The sequence below is a fragment of the Dipodomys ordii genome, unplaced genomic scaffold (genome assembly GCF_000151885.1).
Source record: "Dipodomys ordii isolate 6190 unplaced genomic scaffold, Dord_2.0 Scaffold167, whole genome shotgun sequence".
In the NCBI taxonomy this organism is placed as follows: Eukaryota; Metazoa; Chordata; class Mammalia; order Rodentia; family Heteromyidae; genus Dipodomys; species Dipodomys ordii.
The window spans coordinates 2604602-2606463 of record NW_012267383.1 but is presented as its reverse complement, the minus strand read 5'-3'; the positions used below and the strand labels follow the sequence as shown (position 1 = coordinate 2606463).

General features: G+C 45.4%; 1 protein-coding gene across 1 annotated transcript in view; it reads left to right on the top strand.

Annotated features, from left to right (window-relative positions):
- The first annotated feature begins 204 nt into the window (after positions 1 to 204).
- Positions 205 to 1862, top strand: part of Klhl42 (kelch-like family member 42) — a 36148-nt gene continuing 34490 nt past the window's right edge. The window contains exon 1 of the mRNA XM_013033417.1: positions 205 to 252. Coding sequence (XP_012888871.1) covers positions 205 to 252 — 48 coding nt within the window. The remainder of the gene's footprint in view (positions 253 to 1862) is intronic.

The following is a 1862-nucleotide window of genomic DNA, read 5'->3' as shown; positions in this document are numbered from 1 at the left end:
TCAGTATTGGGGCTTGAACTCAATGCCTGGACACTGTCACTTGTATTTTTCACTTAAAGCCACAGCTCTACTTCTGGATTTTGCGGGTTAATTGGAGGTCAGAGTCTCATGGATTTGTTTGCCTGGCCCTGAACTGTGATCCTCAGATCTCAGCCACCTGAGTAGCTAGGATTTCAGGAGTGAGCCACGAGACGCCCATTCAAGATGGCTGAAGAGCAGAGGGTACAGAAATCGCCTTCATGGGCTCAGCTGGTACAGTCAAATGGGATCAGGGGTATTAGTGTCATTCAAAAATTAACTTTAGAATGGGCCTTACAATATTTTCCTTTGTAGTAGTCTTAGGAAAAATGATGTGTAGGGTAGAGTTCTGTTTTGTTTGGACTGGTACTTCCTTGTTTAAAGGTATGGCATACAGTCCTGACTTAGATGAAGCACCGTAAGAGCTCTCCTATTGCTATGGAAGAGACTGTCTTCAAATAAAGCACTTGTGGATCACTGTGTTGTAAGATTTTATTTATTTATTTTTATTTTTTGTCAGTCTTAGGCTTGAACTCAGTGGCTGGGTGTTTTCCCTTCGCTTATTTTGCTCAAGATTGGTGTTCTACCACTTGAGCCACAGCTCCACTTCTGACTTTGTATGGTTAATTGGGGATAATACTTATCTGCCTGGGCTGGCTTTGAACCATGATCCTCAGATCTCAGTCCTCTGAGCAGTTAGGATTACAGACATCATGCCTTTCATGTCTCGGCTAGCCAGACAAGACCCAGCGACTCCTGTCTCCAACTGACCAGCAGGACGCTGGATGTGGAATGTATCTATAATAGCAGTATGTTACTTATACCATATATAATACACAGAATGTGATATATACACACCATATGCATCCACTATGAGCCGTATATAGTGCATATATGCTTCAGTATATCGAGCCATGATATATTGTACTATACTATGGATGTCACACTATATATAATATATTCTCTATCTACTAGAAATAGTATACGTAACATACTATAGCAAACACATTATATGCTACACGATATGATGTGAGATACAGTAACATGCATATTACTATATATATTAGAATCTGCCATGTGTGTAGTAAATATAATCAAGTCTAAGAGAGTCAGTGCAGGGAATTAGTTATACTTCTTTTGTTCCCTTTAGTTGTGTTGTGGGGCTTGAACTTGGGGACTTGCTCAGCCCAACGCCCCGCTGGTTTGAGCCACATTCTGGTAGGTAATTGAAGATAAAAGTCTTGGATTTGTCTGCCCAGGCTGGCTTTGAACCACAATCCTGACATCTCAGCCTTGGAGCAGCTCAAATTCCCTAGGAGTCTGTGGAGAAAGGTGCTCATCAGGGCTGGCACAGGCCTGTCAGCCAGGGAGGCACCCAAGGACAAACCAGTTCCCCGGAGGAGTTCCCAGCCCGGGAAAGCTGATGGTTCCTATGTGCTATCCGCTGTGAACCAGGGGCCAAGCACGAGTGCCCCAGTGCACTCCTGCCTTGAGGGGTACTGACCCACTGGGAGGAGGGCCCCCGCCTTGGGGACGTACTGACACACTGGGGGTAGGGAGGACGGGAGGACAAAAAGAGTGGACTGTGAGTAAAAACTGGAAACAGCAGCACTGAAATTTAGCTAGAAAGGAGTCCAAGAGCTTTGAGAAAGGAGTCCGACTAACCACATACAGCGGAAGAAGCACAGCCTCTGCAACTACTGGTGCTGGGAAACCTGGGCGGCCACATGCAGAAAACTAACAGTGGACCCAGCCTGTCACCATGCACCAACATCAACTCAAAATGGATTAAAGACCTTAACATTTTTTTGGGGGGGGTCCAGTTGTGGGGCCTGAACTCTGGG